General features: G+C 43.9%; 1 protein-coding gene and 2 long non-coding RNA genes across 4 annotated transcripts in view; all 3 read left to right on the top strand.

Annotated features, from left to right (window-relative positions):
- Positions 1-24,759, top strand: part of LOC310706086 — a 1,025,148-nt gene that overhangs the window by 93,717 nt on the left and 906,672 nt on the right. The window lies entirely within an intron of this gene.
- On the top strand, positions 100-8,126 carry LOC310706085. Its single transcript, XR_014525653.1, has 3 exons — positions 100-2,299; positions 4,147-6,157; positions 6,411-8,126. It is a non-coding gene; the product is annotated as an uncharacterized lncRNA (long non-coding RNA).
- PCDH20 (protocadherin 20) lies at positions 8,529-16,033 on the top strand. Of its 2 annotated transcripts, XR_014525566.1 has the most exons (3): positions 8,529-9,301; positions 11,100-15,283; positions 15,476-16,033. XR_014525566.1 is itself a non-coding variant. In XM_083501153.1 (2 exons), exons 1-2 carry the CDS (start codon positions 9,032-9,034, stop codon positions 13,824-13,826), a joined length of 2,997 nt encoding a protein of 998 aa, XP_083357279.1. In that variant the 5' UTR covers positions 8,529-9,031; the 3' UTR covers positions 13,827-16,033. The 2 variants fall into 2 exon arrangements, 1 of the variants encoding a protein (XP_083357279.1); XM_083501153.1 differs by having other exon boundaries at positions 11,100-16,033.

Genomic DNA, 24,759 nt, shown 5'->3' with positions numbered 1-24,759 from the left:
TTTGCAAGGACTTGGAAAGCTAGAAACCCTCTCTGGGCTCTTGAAGCAATTGTGTATATTGTGTGTATAGTGTGTTTTGTGTTTACTAAATAAAACAACCTCTGATACACTTTGTCCACTGTGGGAAGTTTAATAGCTTTGCTGAACTTCTCACCACACAAAGTAACCCAACAGGTTATTGGTCACAAACATTCAACCCATAATTATCAATGTCTGTATTTTTCAGCATTTCATTTCCCTCTGACCTCATTCGTTTACTACCCATCCACCCTACCCTAACTTAGGACAATACGTTATGTATCTGACAAAGTGGACAGTAATATACAAAAGCTTCTGCCACAATATATTTGTTAGTGTTTAATTGTTGTTTTTATTTTGTTTAGGAAAATATGCTGCCATCTTTACTTTCTTTGTTTATAGCTGTGGCAAAGCAAACTTCTTTGCCACCAGTGATGTTACAGCATTAACTGAATAAGCATCTGTGGCATTTGTAGGACAAAGCAATATCTATGTTAACAAACTGTGGGGGGTGTTGCGGGTATCAAGGGGAATTGCATTTGCACTGCAAAAAACAAACAAAAAAACTTCAGTGGCTGAAGTGAATTGATGGGATGCAGGTGGTGCTGTGGTCTAAACCACGAAGCTTCTTGGGCTTGCTGATCAAATGGTCAGTGGTTTGAATCTGCATGATGAGGTGAGCTCTCATTGCTCTGTCCCAGCTTCTGCCATCCAAGCAGTTCGAAAGCATACCAGTGCAAGTAGATAAATAGGTTCCGCAGCAGAGGTAAGGTAAATGGTGTTTCCGTGCACTCTGGCTTCCATCATGGTGTTCCGTTGCATCAGAAGCGGTTTAGTCATGCTAGCCAAATGAAATGGAAAGCTGTCTGTGGATGAACGCTGGCTCCCTTGGCCTGAAAGCAAAGTTGAGAGCTGCACCCCATAGTCAATTTCGACTGGACTTAACCATCCAGGGGTCCTTTACCTTTACCTCAGTGGCTGAAAAAAAGTTATATTCCAAAACAGAAGCAGTTCCTTGAAGAAAGACATTTGGAGCCCTGAATCAGCTAAACACCAGCACTACAAAAGGTTCACCAGAAAGGCCCAGAGAAGGGAAGAGGAAACAAGAAGCAGCAAAAATAGCAGATGTCTTCTTGTGGAAGAAAGACAAATGGTGCCCTAGAAAAAAATAGGTCTGCCAATCAAGGCACCAGCAACAGAATCTTGTGGCACTTCACAGACCAATAAATGCTGGTCCTTCTTGATCAGTTGGTGGCATTAATAGGTAGCCCCTAGGCATAGCAGATCTCGCTGGATAGTTCCCTCAGTAATGTTAGCTGCCATCCAGGTTGGCTGCACAGGAGACAATATCCAAATGTATGAGAAATAAGGCAGAAAGTTGATGTGCGTGAGAGAAAGCATATGAATATTCCTAGGTCACCTGTGCACATTTGAGCATTTACATGAGTAACACAGGCCTGAAGATCATAACATAATTTCATATATACGTAAGTAGGAAGTCTTCCATTGGGGAAGTGGGAAGTACTTCTCCCTGTGACTTTGGGGATAAGGTTATAAAAATGGGCATAAACCCATAGGAATGCTCCACCAAGATGTGTCTCTTCCCTTTTCCTTGCCCTGAGATGAACTTGCAGTTTGCATTACCAAAGTCAACACAAAATGAGAAATCTCTGATTGTTCACATGAAAGCTTCCCACTCTGGATTCAGTACTGTACCAGATGTACAAGCAGCATCCCACGGCGATGGCAATGGCAATGTATTTTATGTGAAGCTCATTTGAAATGGACTGAGTCTGTTCAGATGCACTCATGCTGATCATCTGGTATCTGCATTCAGTGTGCCAGAGACTTGAGTCTTCTCTTCCCCTTCCTTCATCTATATAACTGACAAGGCAGTCATGGGGATCAGTGCAGGATTGTGCAAACTGCAGAGCTGACTTCAGAATGTCCTGCAGGAAAAGGTGCCATCCATTTCCAAGGATACTTATCCTACATGTACAATTAAATCACAAAACTACACTTGCATCTTCGAGATAGCAAGAAAAAGCTAAGTAGTTTGAAGGTACTTTGTGTTTCACATAGAGCTGTTAAAGTTCTAAGTTTAATGTACATAAAAAGCTGTGTTTGAGAGCCTTGTATTATGAATGCTGTAAAGGTCAATTTCCCTTCAGCAATAGGTTCCACTTGGGATGAAAGTGGAAGGTTGGTATTTTTCCATTTCAGTGAACTAAACCACCTGATGACTTAGCACCCAGAAACCAAGCTCTCTCTGGACTTCCGGGTTGACGCGATCTGGAAATGGCGGATTTCCTCCGAGCTCCGGAGGGAATCGGCTCCACTGAGGATGGGTCTTTGCCGCGCCGGCGACGCGGGGACCCTTAAAAACCGCAGGCGCGGAAGCCTGCGGACTGAAGACTCGGCGGGTGCCTTAAGCGCCCCCCCTGATTCGCAAAGAGCCTTTTTAAAGGCTGTGGAGGGGATACGGGGGTGGCGTGGCACTGAGAGTCGATCGCTACCTCGGTGGAGCGAAGCCGCGAGCCATAACCAGAGAGCGCCGACTTCCTTCCTTGAAAATCTGGACTGAAAGAACTACCCGTGAGTAAGACGGATTGGGACTTTAAAATTTTTACCCTGAATTAGAGACGACCGGGGGGTGTGCTAAAAGGAAGTCCGCACCCCCCCCTTGCAGACGATCTAAGCAACGACACAAGAGCTAAGCTGGAGAGCCTACCCTTGGCGGTGTGAGTGAAAAAGGACATTAACTTCCAAGATTTAATTAAAGGAAATTTTGGGCTGGAGAGCGGAGTTTTGGAAACCTTCCTTTTGTTTTAAACAACCCCCCCTCCCGGGCTCGGGAACGTCCTGCTTTTCTGCCTGCGTAAGAGCTGCGGAGTTTGACAGCTGTCAAAGCTGCCAAACGGGCGGTTTAAAGTGAGAAATTGCCATTTAAGATCCCTCTGGACTAAGACGAGTTATAATTGAGACAAAACTGTTGGAAACAAAGTAACAATAATCAGTTAAAGGATTGTTGGTGAAAAGGCAAATAAGTAACCAGATTCCCCCTAGGGGGAATTCTGTGAAACTACAATGGATACAATGGCTGTGGAAGGAAAGTTACTAGTGGAAATCGAAAGGATGTTTCAACTGGTGGGAATCTTACAAGAGCAGAGCTTGGCCATGAATAAACAACTTGAGACTATGACCTTGGGAACAGGCAACTCTGCTCTTTGTATTGAGGACCTTAATGAGAAAGAATCCACAGCTGATTGGGAAACAATATCTACAGAGCTGGAAGAGACTAAACAACAAGAAAAAGAAGAAGTAATCCTGGGAAGCAACAACCAAAAGTTGACATCTGCGGAATACAAGCAAGGAGACGCTGGGAACATATCTACCACAAGTCTGCGAAAGACACAGAAGAAGAAGGAGGAGGTCCCAAGACAAAATGGAATACAGGAATTTAAAATAAAGAAATATGCTTGGGGCCTCCGTTTGGACTTAGACTTTGAAGGGATAGACTTTGTGGAAATTCTTCAGCAGTCACTTTGGAATCTTCTTGTGGGAAGAGGATACACTTTGATGGTGAAAGAACTTTTCCCAGACTTGACGACTGACATAAAGGACTACCAACAGGACAGGCGAAGAGGGACTGAAAGAGATTTGAAAGCCTCGGACGTGAGGAACCCAGGCTGAGAATCTCGAATTTGGATTTTCATTGGGAAGGGACAAAAACCGGGGATGGGAGGGAGGGAAGAAGAGACTCTTATAAACTCTTAAGACTTCTAGGTTTGGTTAAGATGACTCTTAATTAAGATAAAATGAAAATCGATGGAAGAGAGCTTAAGTCCAACTTATGAAAATCAATTTTTATTATAAAAAAGGTAATAAGATGAATAAGATTGTTAAGAGGAGAAACACCAACTTGCTGATATAATCTTGAAACTGGGATGCACGAGGGGAGGTGGGGGGAAGTCAAGGAACAAGGTTATGAAATGGGGATTTGCTGATTGTATACATGTTTTTGTCTTGTGTCTTCTTTGTGTATGTTTTGTCTTTATAAAAGCAGAAAACCAAATAAAAATTTTATAAAAAAAAAAAACAGAAACCAAGCTCTCTCTGAGACCTGAGAGAATAAAGTTTACTGAACTGCGCAACGGATTGAACCACACTCCTTAGTTAGGGCTGTCATACGTCCCAGACAGTACCGGGATATCAAAGGCAGAAATGACATCTGTGGGGAATTTCTGAAATGTTTTAGGAAAGTCAATTAAAAAATTGTGTCTTTTTGGCTCAACAAAAAAAACTCAGTGGTGGTTTCCTAAAAAAAAGCTCAATGATTTTCAGGGTGTCCTACCTTAGTACAATGTGTTACTTTGTATTTTGTTCTTGTACCTAGATTTAAGACTGTTCTGCAGTAAAGCTTTGGAATTCATTCTTGGGATGGAAATTACTGAGAAATGCTTGAACATTCAAAAAGCACTGCAAAATATTATTGTTTCATTAAATTATTGCTCTATGCAGGCAAAATGTGCTGTAAACACTTCTCTGGATATTTGCAGAATGACCACACCAGCAACTGAGCTGGTCTGGTGTAGAAATCTCAAACAGATTTAGATTTAGCTTTGTTTATCCATGCATAATTGCCCCCTCTCATAAGAGGACAGCTCAGGATCACCAAATCAAACTAATTGCCAACAAATTCAAACAAGATACAGCTACAGTGGTACCTCGGGTTAAGTACTTAAGTCGTTCCGGAGGTCCGTTCTTAACCTGAAACTGTTCTTAACCTGAAGCACCACTTTAACTAATGGAGTCTCCTGCTGCTGCCGCGCCGCCAAAGCACGATTTCTGTTCTCATCCTGAAGCAAAGTTCTTAACTCAAGGTAGTATTTCTGGGTCAGTGGAGTCTGTAACCTGAAGCATATGTAACCCAAGGTACCACTGTAGTCTATGGGGCTTCCTACTATAAGATGTAGTGGCACCCACTAACTTTAATGACTTTAAGTGGATATTTCACAGAGGATGGAGCTACCCACAGTGATAACAGCCATAATAGTTCTATGGAACCTAAAGGGAATAGTATACCTCAGGACACCAACTTCTGGAAATAAATCACCAAGAGAAAGCTTTTGCCTTTGTGCCCTGCTTAGTGTTTCCCAGAGGTATCTGAATGGCCACTGCTGGGAAAAGAGCACTGACTTAGGTGTGCGCTTTGGTCTGATCCAAAAAGATTATTGTTATGCTCACCAGAGGCATATGAGGTTCTGCCTGGACAAATGCACTTTGTAGTTGTAGCCTATAAACAACATGTGCTAGTGCACCACACATAGATGTATGCAACCCACAAAACAAGCCAGATTAAATTAAGCAACTCTCTTTTAAGTGCTGTCTGAATCCAGTTGCCCAACTTTAGTGGAACCGATCCACACTGACCTGGTTAAAGTGAAATTCTTGGCCCAAAGCTAGTTCAGGCCCATCACTGAAGTTAAGCCAAGCACTTCAGCTTCACTTGATTATGGAACAGGCTGTACATTAGTTTTGAACAGCGACAACTATTTTGCTTTAATCTTTTGCTACATTAAGTCTTGAACATTAATTGGAGCAGGCAGTTGCTGTGAAGTTGCTGGAAACAATTCCACTAACCAATGTATTGGTGTGGGAGAATTGTTCCATTTTTAAAATAAGAGAGAGAGAAACGATAAAGCATTGGTGTAGTGGAAGGAAATGACGGCTTCTGGACTTTTTCCCTGAGCAGGAGTAATTATGGCGTCTGCTTGTTGGTGGGCCCTCCTTGAAATAGGTGACAGTGGGGCTTCCAAATTTGTTTGCTTTCTGATTGGTTGGCATCCATCTGGAGGCAAACATCTTTGGTGGTGAAGTCAAACTGTTAGGGTTGCAGTGCCTGCTGTGGCTGTAGAGACTGATATGGGAGAGACATGTTTTGTTGCAGCAGGAGCAGATGAAGACATCCATTTGTCCTAATGGAGGTGTACCATGGCATTTCTTCTCCCTGCACTCCTCCCAACAGTCATTCCTCCTCTGGTCACAGCTATAGACACATGACCTGACTGTCTGTCTCCAGGCACTGCGGTCGTCTGCCAGGGACGAGCACATGGTGGGGCTGAGGATGCCACGTCACGTTTGCTACAGGTTAACATAAGAAGAAGAAGAGTTTGGATTTGATATCCCGCCTTTCACTCCCCTTCAGGAGTCTCAAAGCGGCTAACAATCTCCTTTCCCTTCCTCCCCCACAACAAACACTCTGTGAGGTGAGTGGGGCTGAGAGACTTCACAGAAGTGTGACTGGCCCAAGGTCACCCAGCAGCTGCATGTGGAGGAGCGGAGACGCGAACCCGGTTACCCAGATTACGTGACTACACCACACTTCAAAGAAGTTGAAGAATGAGAAATACAGGCAAACAGAAACAGGAAACTTATTTCCTTTTCTCTGATGCGGTTCCCACCTCATACTAGCAATTTAAATAATAACACTTTTTTTTTGGCAAAATGGTTTGCATTTCTAATTAAGAGCCACAGATTATACTTCAGGTGCCTGAAGGTCTTTTGTTAAAGCTCAGTGTATTTTACAAGCTGAACCTATGCAGTCAGAAGCAATACTGAGTTAAATTGAGTTTACTCCCAGGAAAGGAAGCATGTCATGCTGATCTTAATAAATTGGATATTATGCTATGGGTATTTGCCATCTCTCTGTGTGTGTGTGTGTGTGTGTTTGCGAGAGAGAGAATGAACATCAGCATGGCAGCCTACATTTTGAGTCTCTCCTTGAGGACATTGGAAGCTATCATGATGAGACCCATTCGCTTCAAAATTTACAATGTGATGGTACTATAAGACCCCCTACTCAAATTCAAGGTTGTCCCTTCAATCCCAGATATGTGTGAACACGTTGTGGTCACTTAGGGCTACATGGTAGCAGGGGCGCCTACTTGCTCCCCACATTAGGGGGCCGCATCATGTGATGTCACGCAACATGTCCCACCGCCGGCGCTTGCATGCTGGGTGAGGAATGGGGAGAGCGGAGCTGCTCCATGCTTGGCCTCCTTCTCCGCATGGCAGGGAGGAGGAGGCAGAGAGCGGACCCCAGCTGCCGTGCTCCACCTCCTTCTCCCCATGGCGTGCACTGGGCCAGGGTGGGACACACGGAGGTCAATCTTTGCCCTCGCTCATCCTAGCCCACTCCTGGCTCCCGGATGGGGGCTGGGGTGCACAGAGGGTGCCCGGAGGCAGCAGGGGATGTCAGCCCCCTCAATACTGGGGGGGGGCTGAGCCCCATGCTTCAAAATATTTAGGGGGCTGGAGCCCCTTGCACCCCTATTCCCGGTGCTGATGCATGGTAGAAAACCTGGGTTCCTCTCCAAGCATACGCTCAGAGTGCCATAGCCAACCTGGCTTTCTGATATGCACGGCCTATACATGATGGCATCTTTCAATATATGTCTTGTCTGATCATTCAATATATGTCTTGTCTGATCATTCAATATATGTCTGACCAGGAACGGATTTAGGTTTGATGAGGCCCTCAGCTACTGAAGGTAATGGGGCCCTTTATATGTCCAGCTGTCCTTTGCCAACAACAAATTGTCGCTGTTTTTTGTGTTGAATATATGCCATATGGTAATCTATGGATGTAATAGGTATCTAAAACCATTTGTACATAACAAAATATGTATTTTATCAAAGTAACTGTTGAACTGAAATACAATTAAGAAGTATATTAATTGTGAGATAATTATTAATACATAATGTTGCTGTATGTAGGTTTTATTTGTTTTTTATCTCATATTTTGGAAATAGGCATCCAGGGTTTTTTTCCTTCAAATTTTTTTGGGGGCCCCCAAGAGAGTGAGGCCCTAAGCTATAGCTTTTTTTAGCTTATATGTAAATCTGGCACTGTGTCAAACTCATACCCCATTTCAGATACGATTAGGACAGACGACATTTAAGTTTGGCTCTGTATAATCAACCTCCCTGGGCTCCTTTGGGAGGAAAGGCAGGAAATAAATGTGATAAATTAATTAATTTTAACAAACACGTGTCCCAATGGGAAGGTGCATTTTTCATGGGCAGCTAAACCTCAGACGTGCAGACGGCATACGAAAAGGGAGGAGTCCATTCTCCGAGGACAGCTTGGGCACAGATATGGGGGGGGGGGCAGGCTTTTGTTAGAGGGGGTAGAACCTCGAATTTGTATTGATTTGTACTGATGGGGGGCAGCTGGCCCGTTCCCCAACCCCCTTCTTCTTCCCTACAACTGTTCCACGGAATTGCTCCATGCCTCAGGTTGGAGCGCACGAGTCGGAAAGCAACCGAGCAGGGCTAGCAAGGCAGGCGAAGAGCGGGATCAGGGGTACCAACTTGAATAAAATACTGGGGGTGGCCAGGCAAGCTCCACCCCACAGCATCGACCGCAAGAAGCAGCACACCCACACCATGTGAATGGCAACACCCACCGACTTGGGGGGGGCAGCCCCTTACCATCTTTGCGGGGGGGGGCTCCTAGGAGTTGGTTCCCATGCCTGGGCTGCAACGGGGCTCCTTTCTTCCTCTTCTTCCCTCCCCCGCCCCCGTTTTGAGGGCCCCCCAAGATTAAGAGGCCCCGCTCCAGATGCCCGGACCCCGAAGCCTCCTCTCGCTGGACCACGACTGCCCACGAGCGCATCCACACGTGGACCTCGTCTCCTGGCGCGCTGCTTTCATCCGGAGTCGCTAAGGCAAGCGGGCGTCTCCCGCTCCTTCCTTCGGGGCTCCTCTGTTCGCCGTCTCGGGTTCCCTCTGGGAAAGCTTCGAAGGGAGGAGAAGCCGCTCAAGCCTCCGCCCCGCGCTCCGCAGCCGGAGACTCCCGAGGCGGCTCTGGAGCGAGTGCCGGACGGCCTCGGATAGCGCAGCGCAGCTGGCAGAGGCTGCGCTCGAAAGCGGCGCTGGCGCCCGCCGCCCGCCAGGGGTTAATTGAGCGCCCTGCGAGGCGATTGGCTGGAGTCCGGGAGGCATTTGCATGAGCGCCAGAGCCGGGCTCTCCCCGCTTCCCTCCCCCTTCTGGCGGCTTCCCCTCCCCGGCGCGCCTCCCTCCCTCCCTCCCTTCCCCGCGCGGGGAGCCTCCATGCCCGCATTTGGAATGAGCAGCCGAGGGAATGAGCGGCGGCGCAGCTCGGCCCCGGCCCTAGGATCCCGCTGGCTCCCGCTGGCGAAGAGGCACCGGCCGCTGGCTATGGGGCAGCGATCCAGCCCTGGGAGCAGCACCAGCGCCACGCAGAGGAACCTGCCGGTACGCTGAGGGGGAGGGGGAGGGGAGGGGGTCTGGGGGCTGCCCTGCTCGTCTGTCTGCACTTCTCTGGGATCCTTTTCGAGGAAAGGTGCGCAAGATCGGACGCTTCTCGACCAGGAAGTCGGGCGGGAGCGAGCAAGGAAACTTCGCTCGTGGGGACAAATGTAGCACTTTAGGAGTGTAGAAATGATGGTGAAACGGGGGTGGGAGGCGCCGGGGCAGGTGTAAAGAGAGAGGCGGCAGAAGCAACAGTTTCAGGAGGCAAGGCTGCTAGTTCTGTAGCTCTCTTTTAACGGCGCGATCCTGTAGCTATCCAAAGTCACGATGGTGATGAGAGGAGGATTGATAACAACAGCTCAAGGCTGCAATCCTGTGCATTTATTTGGGAGGTGATGCAGCAGCGGCAGGATCCTATTATGCTGATTTACTTAGAAGTGTGTGCGCACTGGGGAAAGACCCACATTCGCGCAACCCTTCTGGAGAGTCAGCGGGCATGCAATCAGAGCTGTGCATGAGAAAAAACAGCTGAGGCCAGGAGGACCACTGTGTGTGCTCAAAGGAACTCAGAAAAGGATTCCCCCCCCCCCTTCACCCAGTCCTTAAATTTAGGTCTGCAAGCTCCCAGGAGTGTGACAGCTCTAACAGAGAATGAAAGGGACCATGTGTGACAAAATGTTTCCAGTACTTAAAAGGGAGCGAGGAGGATGCACATGTGCGGCCATTCCTAGTCACACATACTTGCTTATTTCAGTGGATCCTATTCTCGAGAAATTGTTCTTTGGGTTGAAGACATGTTTGTTTAACTTCAGGGGAAGGACCCATGAAGTCAAAGCAGCAGTGGCTAACATTTCTGTCAGTGCACAGTAAGCTGTGATGAGCTGTGGCTGCATGTGGCTTTGTGTCATCTCCCAGTAGGGAAGGTGAAAGGGTTAATTTGTGGCAAAGGCATCTTAGATGACCATATCTGGCAAAGGACAGCCGTTCCTAGATCTGCTGGACAAACGGAGCCAACTCTGTTACTAATCTGAAGAAGAGAGGATGGTACCTGCAGTCTTGCATAATCAAAAGCAATGTTTCTATATATATATACAGTATAATGTATTTTTCACTTCTCTCTCTATATATATATGGAAGTGAAAAATACAAAATTAAACAGTGATGCATTTTATGCAGAGAACGATGGTTTATGCTTTTGTTCCTAGATGGCTGCCCACTGTTTTGTTTTCACTCACAATCTGTTTATGGCTTGACAAAGATGCTAATACATTTGAGACAGTGAGGAAACTGAAGATGAAGTTTAAATATGCTTCTGTTTCTCCCACCCTTTATGGCATTGTATAGTGATCTAGACTGCAGCATGGGGATTTATAAGCACAAACATATGTGGTTTTGAGCTTCTTTTTAACGAATTCTTTGACTATTTTATTGAGGAAACTAATAGTTAAGGGTAAAGGGGATGACAACTCTTCATTTATTGATGGTGAGTTTGGGGACTTCATGTTCAGGGTTGGTGGTTGTGTGCGACAGAAGGAGATGGTGATCTATTTAGACTGAAGACTGGCACTAAGTATTGGGAGGGTGTAGAGGTCAAAAATATGAGGCAGGTGGAAATTTTTCAGGAGGATGTACTCAGATGGTGGATTTGTTAATTCGGTAGGAATTCTGAAGATAATGGTCCAATGCAAGGTCTTGCACAGAAAGACCTCTTTTGGGGGGCAAAATGGAGAGGGGGGTGATTAAACTGATGCTCTCAGATGGACATGCCATTTGCTAACCTCACGTGCATCTCTTTCCTCAGAACTTATTCGTTTTCCTGCTCTTCCTTGGACCTTTCAACTGCTTTGCAAGCTATAGTCGTGCCACTGAACTTTTCTACAGCATCAACGAAGGGCTGCCCTCCGGGTTCCTGATCGGGAATCTAGCCCAGGATTTACAGGTCCAGGCAACATCAGAGGGAGAGGGAGAGGCCACAGTAGAGGGGAAGCAGCAGCCTCAGCAATGGGGGAAAACCCCTCTCTCCTTCAGCCTTGCCTCCCAGGGATTAGGAGGTCAGTATGTGAACCTAGACAACCAGACTGGAGAACTGCGCACCTCCACAAAGGAGATTGACCGGGAGGCACTATGCACAGAGGATAATGTTGGCTCTAGTGTGGTTGCCTCCTCCTCCTCCTCCCCAGTACCATCTTCTGAGTCGTGCTTGCTGTTGCTGGATGTTATGGTGTTGCCTCAGGAGTATTTCCGCCTTGTCAAGGTGAAGATTGCCATCCACGATGTCAATGACAATGCCCCGTGCTTTCCCATGCCACAGATCCACCTCTTTGTGCCTGAGAACTCACCAGTCAACACCCGTTTAGCTATAGAGCATCCGGCAGTTGACCCAGACATGGGCAGCAATGGAGTCCAGACATACCACCTGCAAGATGACTTTGGGGTTTTTACATTGGATGTGGAGGAAAATGAAAGTGGAGAAAGAACGCCTTACCTGATTGTCATGGGTGCCTTGGACAGAGAGGCCAGAGACAAATATATTACCCTCATAACTGCAGAGGATGGAGGAGTCCCTCCACTGGTGGGCAGTGCCACCCTCACTATTGGCATCAGTGACATCAACGACAACTGCCCACAGTTCAATGAGACCCAGATCAATGTCACAGTTTTTGGGAATTCTAGTATTGGGTTGCCCATAGCCTCTGTCCATGCTGTGGATGTGGATCAGGGAATCAATGCAGAGATCACATATTCCTACAGCCAGAAGGTTTCTCAGTCATCCCGCACTTTGTTTCACCTTGATGAAAGCACAGGTGTTATCAAGCTCTCCAAGAGGATTAATGGTGACACTCCTCGTCTCCATCGGTTGAGCGTATTAGCCAACGGTCCCGGTTGTATCCCTGCAGTGATCACTGTGTTAATATCCATCATCAAAGTCACAATGAGACCTCCTGAAGTGATTCCTCGTTTTATAGCGAATGAAGTAGAAGGGGTGGTTTACCTGAGGGAATTAGAGCCTGTTAACACACCGATAGCATTTTTTACCATAAAAGATCCAGACGAAAAATACAAAGTGGATTGCTATTTGGATGGTGATGGCCCATTCAGGTTGTCACCATACAAACCATATCACAATGAGTACTTGCTGGAGACTACAAAACCATTGGATTATGAGGCTCAACAGTTCTATGAAGTATCAGTGATCGCATGGAATACTGAAGGATTCCATGTCAATAAAATAGTGAAAGTGCAGGTTCTGGATGATAATGACAATTCACCTGTTTTTTCTCAAACACTGATAGAATTATCAGTTGAAGAAAATAATGCCCCCAATGCTTTTTTGACCAAGCTACATGCAACAGATGCAGACAGCGGAGAAAGAGGGCAAGTGTCTTATTTCCTAGGGCCTGAAGCCCCTTCATATTTTGCTTTAGATAAAGTCACAGGAGTTTTGACAGTTTCCACCCAGCTGGACAGAGAAGAGAGAGAGAAATACCGCTACACAGTTAAAGCAGTAGATTCTGGAGTACCAGCCCGAGAATCAATAGCCACAGTTACCATCTCTGTACTGGATAAAAATGACAACAGCCCAAGATTTATCAACAAGGATTTTAGTTTTTTTGTGCCAGAGAATTTTCCGGGATTTGGGGAAATTGGAGTTATAAGTGTCACGGATGCAGATATAGGGCAAAATGGCTGGGTAGCACTTTCTGTTGTAAATGGAAGTGACATCTTTGTTATAGACACCGGCAAAGGAGTGCTAAGAGCTAAGGTCTCTCTAGACAGGGAACAGCAGAGCTCATACATCTTATGGGTTGAAGCAGTCGATGGAGGTGACCCTGCTTTGTCCTCGACTGCAAAAATAACTGTCCTTTTGCTGGACATCAATGATAACCCACCCTTGGTCTTGTTTCCGCAGTCCAACATGTCTTACCTCCTAGTCCTTCCTTCTACTCTACCTGGATCTCCTATCACAGAAGTTTATGCGGTAGATAATGATACCGGCATGAATGCAGTCATAGCATACAGCATCATAGGGAGAAGAGGTCCCCGGCCAGACTCCTTTAAGATTGACCCCAAGACAGGCAACATCACTCTGGAGGAGTCACTCATGCAAAACGACTATGGCCTTTATCGGCTTCTTGTTAAGGTTAGTGATCATGGTTACCCAGAACCTCTGCATTCCACAGTTATGGTGAACCTCTTTGTCAATGACACTGTGAGCAACGAGAGCTACATTGAAAGCCTTTTAAGAAAGGAACCTGATATTAACGTCGAGGAAAAAGAACCACAAATCTCTATAGAACCCACACACAAAAGAGTAGAATCAGCATCTTGTATGCCTACCTTAGTGGTCCTGTCAGTAATAAGCTTGTGTTCAATAACATTGGTAACTGGAATGGGTATTTACATCTGCCTAAGGAGAGGAAGAAAGTACCACAGAGGAGACGAAACTTTGGAAGTACAAATCCCATTAAATGGAAGAATTGATCTTCATATGCTGGAGAAAAGGCCTGTGGAAATTTCCAATATCTGATGACTTTAAATGGACAATCTCAACCAAAACCTAATAATTCTGAATAGTGATTAAGTTCCCAGATACAGGATTGTCAGCAGTAGCTACAATGAAGGACTACTGATTTATAACTTATTATAATTGTAAATACTGTAGCTGTCTACAGCTTTTTTTCAGTGAAAAGAAAAAGAAAATCAAATTCATTGTACAGCTTTTTTATGAAACCATAGTGCTAACAGCTCATAACTTGTCTGTGTAGACTTGGTCATCACAAGACCCACCCATAAATTAAGTCAGTATTCATAAAGTGAAAGGTAAGACAATGATAAATTCATTGTTAAATTCTTTTTCATTCCTATGTCATTTTTTACCACAAGAGGGCAACATCTGCCATTCCTGTAAATGAGTCTGTTTAAAAGAAAATGAAAAGTATATTTTAAAACATTGTTTTTCTAAAGGGAAAAAAAACAAAATAAAAGTATGGGTTTGAGGTATAATAATTATATGCTCTATTGTATATACAAGAAGAAAATATGCACTGGTAAATCAAACAGAATGTTTTATTACCTCAGATGTTTAAATATATAAATCTCCCTCTATATAGGAACGGCATTAACAAGAAGTGCAATTTCTTGAGGGTACCCATTATCCCCTTGTGAGGTTATGGACAGAAATTAGATGTTCACTTTCACCTCAATATGGAGAACAAACATTATAAATTGCTTCAGCAATATTTTGATCAGTATCTCTTGGAACAAATAAAAGAAACATGCCATCTGGGATGCGAACGAGTCCTGGTGTACACAGGGCAGAAAAGGGTTTCTGTTGCCAATTTCCCTGACATAACACTTCTTGAAACTTTTGGGATGCCTCTGTGCAAGATTCCCCCAAGCCTTCAAGAGGTTTGAGTACCTGCCACTAGAATCTAAAGTACAACAGCCTGTTCCTATGCATATTTACCTGAGCTAAATGAGGCTTTCTCCTCAAGTAAGAGTGCACAAGGCTGTAGGCTAAGTGCAACAAAGTGCAGGAACAGTGAAATGCCAGTTATTTCTAAGGATTAATTTCTATTACATGAGAGTAAGAGAGCCTGATAACCACCATGCTGACTCCATCAAGACTATCTGCATGTGGAAAATGGTTTCCATGCATGCATTGTCCTTATGGGCCCTGAACCTTAAATACAAAAAGATGTGACAGGGAGAAATTCTACATTCCGCTCATCCACTCACTACTAAACTGCTGATTCCAGACACCCCTCTTGCTCCAAATAGGTGAATAACGGTGTCAGAGGCAGAGCTTACAATCCTTCTCATCTACTGAGGCCTGCAGGAGAGATAATTGTGTGCAGTTCCCACTGCCTGCAAATATCTCTGGACTGGGGCCCACGACCAGTATCCCTCCATTTCAGAATATTATAGTTCCATCTACCACCACCCCAAACTAATTTTGTTGTTGTTGTTGTTGATCTAGTGACAGTAAGAGCTGTTTGACAGTGGAATTTGCTGCCAAGGAGTGTGGTGGAGTCTCCTTCTTTGGAGGTCTTTAAGCAGAGGCTTGACAACCATATGTCAGGAGTGCTCTGATGGTGTTTCCTGCTTGGCAGGGGGTTGGACTCGATGGCCCTTGTGGTCTCTTCCAACTCTATGATTCTATGATTCTATCCCTAGTTGTTGTTAATAATGCTTTGTAGTTTCAATGATCTATCAGTAGTATTCCATCACTTTGGTTGTATAATTTTTCTTTTTTCTTAAAAAAAGCAATGTTTCTGAATTAGATATCTCATATTGAAACAAAAATTATTGGTCATATGAACCTTTGGGTTTTTTTTAAATTTGGGCTCTTGCTATTCTCTCAATGGGTATTTTGTGTGAGAGAACAGCAGCTAATTACTGACTCTTGGCTCCCTTCCTTTTCATTAGCTTAGTCTTTTCGATCATGCCCATAACTTTCCTTCCTAAAGCCAGTGACATATCTTCCCAGAAATGACACCTGCCTGTCTCTCCAGCTACACAGCAGAGGGGTTATCAGCAATGCACACCTTTAACAATGATTGCAAAAGCTGCAAAACTTTCATGCCAGATGTCTCCATCAAATCTAGCTGTGTAAAACAAGGCAAATGAGTGCTCTGCTTAGAACTGACACTTTTCTTGAGTTCTGACAATATGTCTGTACTGTACCAAAAGTGTTTATATGTCTGCAAATAAAAACTCTATATTTTCATAATATTTATCTGTTATTTTATGGAACCTAGATGCCTACCTACCTACACACTATGTATGTGGATATGTATACATTAAAAAGGGGGGATATGTATCTCAGAGATGCTCAAAAGGATGAAAGTTTGTTATTATGTTAGCTCAACATGTTTAAGTTCAAGGGAGCCTCTTCAGGGACTCGCTCATCTGTTTCTTTATATGTTCTCTTGAGCGGAAACATGTTGGGCTACCATAATAATGAACATTCAGCCTTTCCAGCATCTCTGAGATACACATCTCCCTTTTTTTTGTATTTACAGCCCTAGATGTTTCCTGTTTCTCTCTCTCTCTCTCTCTCTCTCTCTCTCTCTCTCTCTCTCTCTGTACACACACACACACACACACACACACACACACACTTACAATGTACTTTGCAGTATATGAAATGTCACTGGATGCAATCCAATGTAACTTTCCATAAATATTATTTTCTTATACATCAATCTGTGAAATCAAAGAGCTAGGTTTAGATAAACTGTCAGAAAATTTACTATGGTCTTGGACAAATCAAGCAAAGAAAATATAAATATGCAGAAAACTGGATTTGTCAGTCATCTCTCTACACCATCCTACATGCTAGAGCTGTGGGGGCTATGAGTGCAGGGTGGGACTGAAACACCGGTAGGAATAGCAGCTGCTGGAGCAGCACAAGGTTTGGATGTTTCCAAGAGCCAGTGCACACATTCAGCTATGCCCCTTGATTTCCCATCACCTGAGAATGCAAAGCTGGAAGTATGAATTGATTCCAGTGAAAAGGAATTGTGTGCAAAATGAAGTGAGATAATTCAGAAGTTATCTCTGTAGTTTTGGACTCTGATGGTTCAGTTCACACATCTAAGTCACTGGTTTAGACTGCAGTTATGAAATGCTGAGCAATGGGCCTAAGTTCGATAGATTGCTGCTCGGTCCCTTTCAGTTCTATTATTCTACATGGGTCATGACATCAGTTGGTTATAAACGTCACATATGTTGACCGTGAGATAACTCTGTGTGCTGGGAGGCTTCCACGCAACTGGTTTTCCACTTGTTGAGGGTTCCAGCTTATGCAAAGCTCTACATTCATAGGTCTTGATATGTGGACTTTGGGGTTGAGTCAGGGAACAGAGGTCCCAATAACAGAGCAGAGCGAGCAGCAAGGCTCTTTCAGTGCATAGAACCGTCTTCACACATATAATGTGTAAAGGGAACTTTTCTAACTTGGCAATCCTAGATTCCCTTACTTGGGAATAAGGCTCACTCTGATCGGAGGAGCTTCCATGTAATTAGGATTGCACTGTTACTTACAGCTCTGCATTGGGCATCAGCATTGCCTTTGTTCCTTTTGTAGGTACTATTCAAGATGATCAACTGATCTTTAGCTAGTTTTCAATCCAGGGCAAAGAGCTCTTACGCTAAAGAGAATGTTGGTAGGGCCTGCTAGAGCCTGCATTGGGATACAGCTGTTCCTGGTATCAGCATTTGCACTCTCGGATGCTAGATGCTGGAGAGAGTGTTAAAATGCTGTGGGCCATGCACAATGCAAGTTTCAAACCAAGGGAACAAGGCATAGCAAAGTTGTGTGAAAGGAGGCACGATGCATTGGCTAAAATGGAGCAAAATGTGCAGATAGAGTGGATAGAAGCTGTCCCTAAAAGTTGGCATGCTTTTGTAAATAGTCTGTTGTGTGGTCTATGGGGGAACTGTGGCACTCAGGTGGTAGCTGGACTCCATCATCTCTCACCACCAGCCATGCTGCCTGCAGCTAATGGGAGTTGAAGTCCAACAACATCTGGAAGCCCAGAGGTTCCCCAGTCCTGGTCAACTGTGTTTGCTTCCCAGTGTTCCCTACCCTCTCCTAAATCCCATGGTTACAATGAGTTTATATGGCCACAAGGTACAGAGCTGCAGCATGCATGTCTTAGTAGTGGTGTGGAAGTACCACCCTAAGTTGTACAGTTTAGACATTTCTCTGATGGTGACAGTGTGCTCAGTGCAAGCTCAGAGTCAATTGTATGATATTTTATTTCATAATCAGTTCTGTTAAGCAATGACTATTTCAGTTTACTTGGTCAACAATCCATAAACCTCCAATACAGCGCACAGTTATCAAGGCACCCCTAGTGAGAGGGAGGGCAAATTTTTCCCTTTAGAATGAGAGTATAACAGAACCAGTGAACAATCAGAAATAAATATTCAGACAATTTTGATTCAGAAATCTCTTTAATAATTGTAACCTATTTTTCTGTGATCTCAGGGTTGGAGTTTGCCATTAAAATTAAGATACAGAATTCAGCTGAGTTCTTCAAGTAGTGAGAAAATACTGGGGAGATAAAAAGGGGAAACTTAAATCCCTATAAAAATTGCAGTTCAGAAGAACATGGTCTAACTCTTCAACTGAACTTCTTTTGTAAGAAATCTCAGTTCCATGGCAGTCTAGTAAATCGATCTCATAACTGCTGATAGGAAAGCATTGAACCTAGCTGTGAAAATTATCTCCTCTGGGAATAGTTTGGTTAAAAATGGGCACGAGTACTGATGGGATGATGTTGTGCTAAATGGACATGACTACTAGACCTGCAAGGCAGCTCTTCTGTCAAATGTTCTTGCTGATTTTACCCGTGTTTTTCAAAGGTACACTTACATAAAGTGCTCAAAATAAAAAAATTCCTTCCAGTAGCACCTTAAAGACCAACTAAGTTAGTTCTTGGTATGAGCTTTCGTGTGCATGCACACTTCTTCAGATACGGTTGATGGACTTCCATAAAGTGCTCGTCTCCTTTTCGGGGACTGTGGCATTTCTTACAGCACAGAAACATGTGAGAGAAGCAAGGGTTCCTGCACTTTTTTGAGCCAAAGCAATAGCAGAAATGCTGTGCCTCAATGCAAGAGAACATGCTTGCAAAACCTCCCAGCTTTGCTCCCTGGCATCTCCAGTTAAGGCTCAGAAAGACTCCAACCTGAAATCCCACAGAGCCACTGCAGCTGATGGAGACCAGGGGTAGCAAGTGTGATGTTCTCCAAATAGTGCTGGACTACAGCTCCCATCAGCTGCAGCCAACACAGCCAGTGGCCAGAGGTGAAAGGAGATGAAGCTCAGCAACATCCAGGGAGCATGGGGATGACTGTCCCTGATGCAAACAACACTGCATTAGATGGACCAGTGGTCTGACTCAGTAAAAGGCTGATTCCGATGTTAGTGGAGTGAGACCCCTGCATCTGCAAAAATGGAGAATTGTGCTTATTCTATAGAAACAACAAAAACAATAATAATTATATATCTGAAGGTGCAGGGGTTCTCTTCTGTAAAATACCAGTCCAAAAGCAAACTTGGGTACACTAATGTTCAATCAAATCTGTTGGTAGTGTGAACATTGCACTTATCGCCAAGGTATAAGTTGATCAGACAGACTGCTTTGGCTGTGAGGCTGGGTTTTTGTTTTTTGTTTTGTTAATCTATACGAGTTAAGAAAAGCATTTACAGCAGTGCACTGGCAGGTCATGCAAACAATGGACTTCTTCTTCTTCTTCTTCTTCTTCTTATTATTATTATTAATAAAAACAATAACAACTATATTTATACTCCACCTTTTTCCCTGATGGGACTCAGGGTGGTTTACAGATAAAAACAAAAATTGTGGGGGAACTAGTTGCTTCTGTGCTGAATCAGGTTTCTAATGTTTATGGTGTAGTGGTTAAGAGCGGTAGTCTCGTAATCTGGGGAACTGGGTTCGCGTCTCCGCTCCTCCACATGCAGCTGCTGGGTGACCTTGGGCCAGTCACACTTCTGTGAAGTCTCTCAGCCCCACTCACCTCACAGAGTGTTTGTTGTGGGGGAGGAAGGGAAAGGAGAATGTGAGCCGCTTTGAGACTCCTGAAGGGGAGTGAAAGGCGGGATATCAAATCCAAACTCTTCTTCTTCTTCTTCTTTAGAAAGCTGAATCTCCTTTAAAAAGTATTGGCAAATTTGTAACCCCATAAAAGTTACCCAGTTTGCATCAGCTGCAGCAATGATCAAAGTTAATGTTGTTAAATCAAATGTAGCATGTTGTTATGGTGATCTTTAACAGAGGAAGGTCATCGTGACTATGTCTGCCTACTCATGTATAGCTCTTGCGTTGAATGTACTTTAACATTTTGTTTTGTTTTGATGTGGAAATTTATTATTCTGACCTTACTATAAATAAACTGACTTTTTTTCCAATGAAAAAGAGAGGTCCTGGGGCTCAGACTGCCTGGCAGCTCTACCCTCAAATCCTGAATTCTTGCTCCTTCACCTTACAAGTATTTATTTATTAGAATTCTATGCTGCCCTTCCTCCCAAAGGAGCTCAAGGCAGCAAATGCATCAGTGATAAAACAATAAAAATTGTTTCAAAACAATTAAAATAATCTAAAAATGATTTTAAAACAATTTAAATCATATAAAAGACATGTAAAATAATAATGCACTCTCCCAGCTTAAAATTTCAATCGATTTCCATGCCAGGAACAGAAACTTTCAGCTATCAAATGCCTGAGTAAACAAGAATATTTTTAACTTCCTCTCAAAATTTAACAATGGGGAAAACAGACACACCTCACTAAGGAGGGCGTTCCACAAATGGGGAAACTGCAGCTGAGAAGGCTCTCTGATGGGCGAATGGCAACTGAATGATTTTAGGGCTGAGATGGTTTATTCTGGAGAAGGTGCTCTTTTAGGTGCTTGAGTCCTCCTGAGTCATTAAGGTGTTTCTATGCTAGTACTAATACCATGAATGGCAGAGGAGCTGGCTGGCAGCCAGTGCAGGCCTTTCAGGACCTGTGACACGTGGTCACATGGGTTGTCTCGGTTAGCAGCCACATTCTGCTCTAGTTGGAGCCTCAGGACCATCTTCAAGGGTGACACACCCACACACACACACACACCCACACACACCCCGCCACCCCAATACTGTACACTTTACAGTAGTCACCAGAACATTTACAGCTGAGGCCGGATGAGTACAGCAATGTGGGAGGTGCATTCCATACATGCTCAGATGCTTTATAAAGCGGGGCCATGCAATTCACAATAGGTTGATGCTCAAACTCAACTCAAATTATTATCTCCCCCTCCCCCAGGCATTCTCAATTGCCTGTGAAATGCAATAATAAAAACCACATTTCTCTGGACTTTGATAAAGTCCAGGGTGTCCTGACAGAAATTATTGTCCAAATGTTATTGCCGAAAGAGCACAGATATGGTAATATAAGTTCAAAATCTTCCCACTCCCTGCTTTCAAGGATGCCTTGTGAAAGTGCATCTGCCAAAGCAATCTTGTTGGCTGAGTTGACGCAAAACTAAGCACACCATACATTAAATATCACAATATCCAGTTAGCAACCTGAGAGCTACCAAGCATGCTTTTTGTCTAGTTTAATAAAAAATGGGATTGAGTCAATCTTTGCACTGCAAAACACACTATAGGACTCCCATGCAACATTTATCTGAAGCAGAATCTTTAATTAAATAAGAGAAACAACAAGCAGTAGGCTGTAAACCAAGTAATAGCGGACAACAGAAATTTAGTTCAGATCCTCTGGATTGTTGTTTTCTGCCCCCAACTCTTTACACAAGAGTTACATTCTGAAATGTATTCGTCATTGTGATGGACTCACATGTGTGTCCATACAAGCAAGTGCAGAGAGGTTTATATATTGTAAGAGGTCCTAGATATAGTGAATCTGTGCTCAGATAAAACTGAACATGCACATGCAGACACCCATGATGAAGATCTCTGTGTCATCAAGGTCAAGCTTGATAGTGCAGATAGGTCAAGCACAGGAGACCAAATTCCTTGAGCATTTATGACTGGGAGTTACTGCAGCAGGTATGATAGTGGCAAAGTACCTATATTTCAGAATGCAACCTAGCTAGAAATTTTCCTAAAGATATGTACAGTGGTACCTCGGGTTAAGTACTTAATTCGTTCTGGAGGTCCGTTCTTAACCTGAAGCACCACTTTAGCTAATGGGGCCTTCTGCTGCCGCCGTGCCGTCGGAGCACGATTTCTGTTCTTATCCTGAAACAAAGTTCTTAATCTGAAGCACTATTTCTGGGTTAGCGGAGTCCATACCATGAAGCGTATGTAACCTGAAGCGTATGTAACCTGAGGTACCACTCTACTTACAGAAACCCAAGCAGAACTTTTCTCCTTACTGTACTTACCAAGACTCAGTGGCATAATTTTGAGAATCCCCTGGGTAGACCTGCTGAGAAGTAGTCACTCAAATGGAGAGATCTGATGATAGCAATACGAATAATAGTAAATACATTTAAAATTGTTAGGCACAAAAGTTAGAAATGACACAGTCATACATTTTAAAGAAAAGACAGTGCACATTAGGGAGGAAGGGGAAAGAAAGAATCAAATGGGGAAAATCAGGGTAAATAGCTGTCAAGGAAAAATAGGCCAATGGAAAGGTAGGTTAAATTGCAACTAGCATTTCATCTGAACAATCAAGATTCAAAGTGATTCTAAAGGAATATGTTTTGCTCTCATCTATCCTCATTGTAGCTGTCACTGGTATGTATCACAAAATCAGCCTGCAATTTTGACACAGCAGAACATAAATCACACTTGTGTGTTTTAAGGGTATTGGTCACTGCCCAATAGAACACTGGTTTTATTTCAGTGATGATACTTTGACAAAGCTGGGCTGTTATCAGAACTGACCTGTAATGGGCATGGAATCAAAATTTCTAAAACTCACTGGCATTTATATACAGTCATACCTCAGGTTGCGAACGTGATCCGTGCAGGAGGCACGTTCACAACCCGCAGCATTCACAACCTGAGGTATGACTGTACCAACATACCGGTAATTAAAACCTGGATTCCCACACATTTTCTTCAGGCACCCACCAAATAATATGCAAGAGTGCCAACTGGAAAATGTGGAGCTAGCTGCTGCCCCACATCTGAGATCACGTGTGCCAGCAGTACTTCTGCGTCAATCTGAAGAGTTACCCAGTTCATTGTGTGAAGGCTGCCCAATCTGGTTATAGGAACTCTGATTGCTAAGGGTTCCCATCCCTGTGTTGAAACCCTTTTCCAATGATGAACCAGCCCCTCTTCAGGCTCACACATTGTCTTGGGAGCACTATGTGCATGCATGACATCCCCCAGCCCCACACATTCCCAGATGCACCTTTGTGCGTTCCATAGTGAATGCCCGAAGCCTACCATTACCCATGTTTTGGCCATTGGGTCCAAGCTACATTGCCCAAGACTTTCATAGGCATAAAGAATTATGTCTTTATATCTGGTATGCATACAGCTGAGCCAGTCCACGGCCCTTTGAATATTTAACTGGGATAAAAACATAAACCTTATTGGATCAGACTAAATACCCATCAATTCTAGCATTCCCCTCACCTAATAGCCAGACAGGTGCCTCTGCACATGAAGGTAAGAAACCATTTCTGTTGTTTGTCCCCAGCGTCTGACATTCAGAGGTATACTAACTTTAAACATGGAGTTTTTTTCTAGCTAACATAGCTAAGCTGTGCTTAAGCAATGCATGTGCAAGAGGCATTGTCTCAGAGGCTGACCTAACAATCTGAATGATCTCCAGCTGCAAGTAAGGACTAAAAGTTTGACCTGCATACAGTCATCAGACATTTACAAAAAGAAAACACTATTTGGCTTAATTGAGTGGGAAGTCGTTCCTTGGGAGCTGTTTACTTAATGACAATTCAGAACCATTAATATACATAAGATTAATATAACCTGTGGGAGAGTTTAAGAAGGTAGTTCAAATATGGCAAAAAAATATTCACTGCATAGGGCAGACAACAAATGTTTCAGTTACATTATTCTGCATCCCTTTCTGGGCAGCATCTCGTCATGAGCTGCTCCCTTGCTCAGACCCCAAAAGGTTGCAGCCACACCATTAGAGAAGCAAAGGGACCTCAGTCACTGCACCGGAAGGACCTGCAGAGCACACATGCCTTTGGCTATGCAAAATTATATTTACTCAAGACCACTGAATAGTTGGTAGCTGAGGGCGCTGGCTGGCTGGCGTTCGATGGCTCTTGATGGCTGGTAGCAACTACTTACTGAAGCTACCCTGGTTGGGTAGAGATGAAGGAGAACTGAGCAATTGGAATTTGGACAAAATAGGGTGACTTTCTGAAGCTCAGTTCAAAGGTTTCCAGCTTTGGGGGACTGGGTCTCTTTTACTTTTGATGAACTGATCCTGATGCATTGGAAGATGCTTTTACTCCTATGCCCAGTCTGTATCTTTGAAAGTAAATAGATATAACAGAAGCATAAAAGGATCCAGTACTTACTTCTCTCTAGAGAACTGTCCTATAAATAGCTGTCATGAACCTCCCTACGGCTTGGGAAAGGGGGACTCTGTTAAATGCTGCAATACATTAATCAGGAAAACTCCAGTAGAACACAAGCCAACACTTTTGACAACTGCAAAAAAAAAAAAAATTTAAGCTATATGCATTTTCCCCCTGGCTCCACTGGAGTCTTTAACTATCACCAGCTGCAATTAATTCCCCATCTATTTTGGATCTAAGATGCAAGTAGGTAAAACCACACAATACAGCCTTCAGCAAGCACTCCTTTACTTACATTCTCCCTCTCCAAAACCACAGTAGAATAAATTAGCCAAACCATTGCTATCTAGAAGAACTTTGCCAATCCACAATCATATATAAGATGGGTGTTGTTTTTGGTTTTA

Source organism: Podarcis liolepis, assembly GCF_965112155.1.
Source record: "Podarcis liolepis genome assembly, chromosome: 4".
Lineage (NCBI taxonomy): Eukaryota > Metazoa > Chordata > Lepidosauria > Squamata > Lacertidae > Podarcis > Podarcis liolepis.
The sequence above is the reverse complement of the archived record's forward strand: the minus strand, read 5'-3'. Positions and strand labels throughout refer to the sequence as shown.

Coding starts and splice junctions, on each gene's coding strand:
- PCDH20 (XM_083501153.1), top strand. CDS start 9,032: ATGAGCGCCAGAGCCGGGCTCTCCCCGCTTCCCTCCCCCTTCTGGCGG. Junction 9,302..11,099: donor CCACGCAGAGGAACCTGCCG/GTACGCTGAGGG, acceptor CTCTTTCCTCAG/AACTTATTCGTTTTCCTGCT.